Source organism: Macadamia integrifolia, chromosome 6 (assembly GCF_013358625.1).
Source record: "Macadamia integrifolia cultivar HAES 741 chromosome 6, SCU_Mint_v3, whole genome shotgun sequence".
NCBI lineage: Eukaryota > Viridiplantae > Streptophyta > Magnoliopsida > Proteales > Proteaceae > Macadamia > Macadamia integrifolia.
The window spans coordinates 38,973,604-38,977,088 of NC_056562.1; the positions used below are offsets into that span (position 1 = coordinate 38,973,604).

At 36.9% G+C, this 3,485-nt stretch overlaps 1 protein-coding gene across 2 annotated transcripts in view; it reads left to right on the forward strand.

Annotated features, from left to right (window-relative positions):
* The first annotated feature begins 1,125 nt into the window (after nucleotides 1-1,125).
* The window catches only part of LOC122080869 (protein phosphatase 2C 57), a 5,393-nt gene continuing 3,033 nt past the window's right edge, over nucleotides 1,126-3,485 (forward strand). The window contains exons 1-6 of one of the 2 annotated variants that reach the window (XR_006140936.1): nucleotides 1,126-1,603; nucleotides 1,766-1,894; nucleotides 2,059-2,161; nucleotides 2,308-2,418; nucleotides 2,999-3,078; nucleotides 3,217-3,270. Coding sequence is in view for 1 of the 2 variants with exons in the window: in XM_042647739.1 (XP_042503673.1) it covers nucleotides 1,305-1,603; nucleotides 1,766-1,894; nucleotides 2,059-2,161; nucleotides 2,308-2,418; nucleotides 2,999-3,078; nucleotides 3,217-3,270 (776 nt within the window). In the remaining variant the exon portion in view is untranslated. The remainder of the gene's footprint in view (nucleotides 1,604-1,765; nucleotides 1,895-2,058; nucleotides 2,162-2,307; nucleotides 2,419-2,998; nucleotides 3,079-3,216; nucleotides 3,271-3,485) is intronic. The other variant, XM_042647739.1, reaches the window with a different exon arrangement.

Sequence of the window (3,485 nt, forward strand, 5' to 3'; positions counted from 1 at the left end):
GGGTCTCACATGGTCAAATGTAAAAGAAGTGGGTTCATATGGATAAGGAAAAGAGAGTGCTGTTATGTTTCCCACATGATCAAGATTTGAGAGTATATGGGAAAAGATCCCCACATTCTCAACATGAGGATCTTTTCCCCTTATTTATTAAGTTATAATTAGAGGGCTTTGAACCTCTCAACCTCTCTCACTACTCACTAGTGCTTGTGAGCAATGCAATGCGGTTGAATTACTGAAGTGAGTGCATTATGTGTATTGAACTTAAGAGCTTACTTGGAAATTATGTTTTGACTCAAGCGATCACTCAAGTTGAGTAAAAAAAAAAAACATGAACTTAGCCAGAAGTCATGAGACTTGGCCCCAGTTAAAGAAATGACCAAGTCATGCCTAAGTTTTCATTGACTCGATTTTTTGCCTAGTCATATAAAATTCACTGAGTTTTATTATTTATTTTTACCATATAGTGTCCATAGACCAATTTGCCTCACAACTAAACAAAAACCCTAGAAATTTTGTTTTTTGTTTGCAATTTTAACCATTTTTTCTTCTTCTCATATATGAAACAATATATAGCTTCAATCTCTCTTCACTTGGAAAAAGGAAAGAAAGAAAATATTAAGAAAATAAGAAAAATACATGACTCAACCTTATCATATTTGACTCGCGTGAGTCCTCCAGTTTTGAAAAAGGAAGAGAAGTAAAAAGCAAAAAAGAAAAGAAAAGAACCTAATTTTCCAATTTTCCAGCAATGATGAAACCAATAGAAAATCGAATCCAACCCAAAAGAAAAAAAAACCAGGAAAAACAATAAAAATTAAAATATCGTATGATCAGTTTCTTTATATAGGCGTGAATAAGAAACCGAACATTCTGCCCAAAAAAAATATAAGAAACCGAACAGGTAACAACCCGATAAGAGCATATAAACCAACCAGATAATTTTTTAACTAAACCGGAAGAAAACCGAACTTCAGCTTAACGGTTTGATTTTGATTTAACCATTATCTGCCCGAAACCGGACGGAACCACCAATCCCAAGTTCCTAACTCTCTGGAGATTTGACGCGTGGCAATTTGGCCATTACGGGTTAGACGACTCAGATCCACATGCTCCACAATCACCACCCGCAAAGCAAATTGGGATTTCGGAATTCGGAGTTGTTTGATGGCGCGTAATCTGAAATCTAATCCGTTGAAGCGATTAGAGGTCTAGGACTCTTGATTCACTCTCTTATCCGTTCCAGCAACACAGTTCAACTCTAGTGTTTACAGTTGCAGTTAGTTTGAATCCAGAAGATTCTTTCCATGGCTTTACTGAACCAGCAATTGCAGAGATTTTTATTGAATGGAGTCAATTGCAGCTTTGGTTTGACGTCTAAGAAGAACAACATCAGAGAAAGAAGCCGATGCTGCTCTGCAATCGCTATTGACTCCCCATCTTCGTTGACAGGTGTTGCGGGGATCAGATGGGGTTGCAGCCGATTACAGGGCGCTCGTGAAGAGATGGAAGATGATGCCGTCGTCCGAACGGATGAATTTGACGGATTTTCTTTTGCTGCTGTCTTTGATGGTCACGCTGGATTTTCATCTGTGAAATTCCTCAGGTGATCATAACATTACTTAGTCTTATTTGGAGAATTGTTTTTGAAAAAATGTTCGCTGGCGAATTTGCGATTTGGATTCTCGAACTGTCAGCAGTTGCTGAGTACTTCTTTCTGTTCAAATTTTTGTTGTTCAATCAATCTCATTTGATATATGGAGTTCAGGGACGAGTTGTTCAAAGAGTGTGTCGAGGCTTTACAAGGTGGATTGCTGCTAACTAGCAAAGATTTCGATGCTGTAAGCGAGGCACTACAGGAGGCTTTCACAAATGCCGATACGAAATTGTTGAATTGGTAAACCTTTTAACTTTTAAAGCATCTGTTTCTCATAAGTCTGGACAAAATTCTACTTATTCTAACCATTCGGTAACTTCATGTATGTGTGAATTTTTATTGGGCATTTCTTATACCATTCTTTTGGAGCATTCAAGGTTTATTTGGTGTCTTATCTTCTGCAGGCTTGAAGTGAATGGAGAGGAAGTTGAGTCTGGTTCAACGGCTACAGTTATGTTTGTTGGGAATGATGTGTTGGTCATTTCACACGTTGGGGATTCATCTGTGGTATACGTTCTTAGTCCTTGAATTGTTTGTAATGATCCACTTTTGCTTCTGGCTATTTTGTCTTCCAAATCTTCATTTCTTCTGCTATTACTGAATAATGAACTTTGGGGCTCAATGGATTCCATTTTGCTGTTACTGTTGATGAGGTTCTCTCTCGCTCTGGAAAAGCTGAGCTGTTGACCAATTCTCATCGACCCTATGGGAGCAGCAAAGTTTCTCGTCAAGAAATTAAGCGGATCAAAGAAGCAGGTGGATGGGTGTGTCTTTCTGTTCTTATTTCCATTCCTCATTATAGTTTGTTTGTGTTTGTTTGTTTTTTTCTTTTTTTTAGGTAGGGCCCCAAGGAAAGTTGAACTCATGACCTCTTAATTGTGAGATGTTGGTCTTTGCCAATGGAGCTACCCCTTGGGGTTCATTCCTCATTATAGTTATGCATGAGTATAGTTTAATCATTTGCTTGGTTGGCATTTCTCTACTTGAGCTTTTGAGGTCGGAGATATCCTAATTGTCTTCATAGTTTTCAAGGATATGTGATAATGATCAGACCAAATTGAAGTAGCATGAGCTAGAAAATTGGCGAGGAAGATCAGATTCCCGTTCAAATTGAAATGCACAGCTGATTTACATAAACTCATTTATTTACCTTTCTATTGGCACGGAATACAGCTATTAGACATTTATACCCCATTTAGTTGGGAAAAGGCTTAGTTGAGTTGACTCAGAATGCAACTATTGTGGAATTCTCATCACAGAAATTCCAAATTTGGCCTTGATTTTCAGCAATTTATTCTATATTCTTTGCTGCTGCTGATGTTTATATTGAATGGGTGTGTATAGATTGTCAATGGAAGGATATGTGGTGATATTTCTGTATCCCGTGCTTTTGGTGATATGCGGTTCAAGACAAAGAAGAATGAGTTCGTCTCTTGTACTTTCCTTTCTTCCTCTAGATAATGAGGCTATGCAATGGCTTTTGATTTGTAGATTTATACTGCATTTCAATCTATTGATATATGGATCTTCTAATGGCCTCTGCCTGTTATTCCTCCTGAAAGAATGCTGGACAAAGGACTTAAGGAAGGGAGATGGTCCCAAAAATTTATTTCTCGGTATAGTATTAAACTTTATTTTTTGATATTATTTTCTGTCATTATTTATTTATTCAATTTTTATTTTCTTGTTAAAGTAGGATTTGAATCTTGACATCAATTCTTTTATTTTAAGATTGAAGGTTATGTAATGTTCTACATCATGAAAATTCATGCTTCCTTCACATGGTGCATCTTTTTTTCCCTTTCGGTGTTTTTTTTTTTTTTTTTTTTTT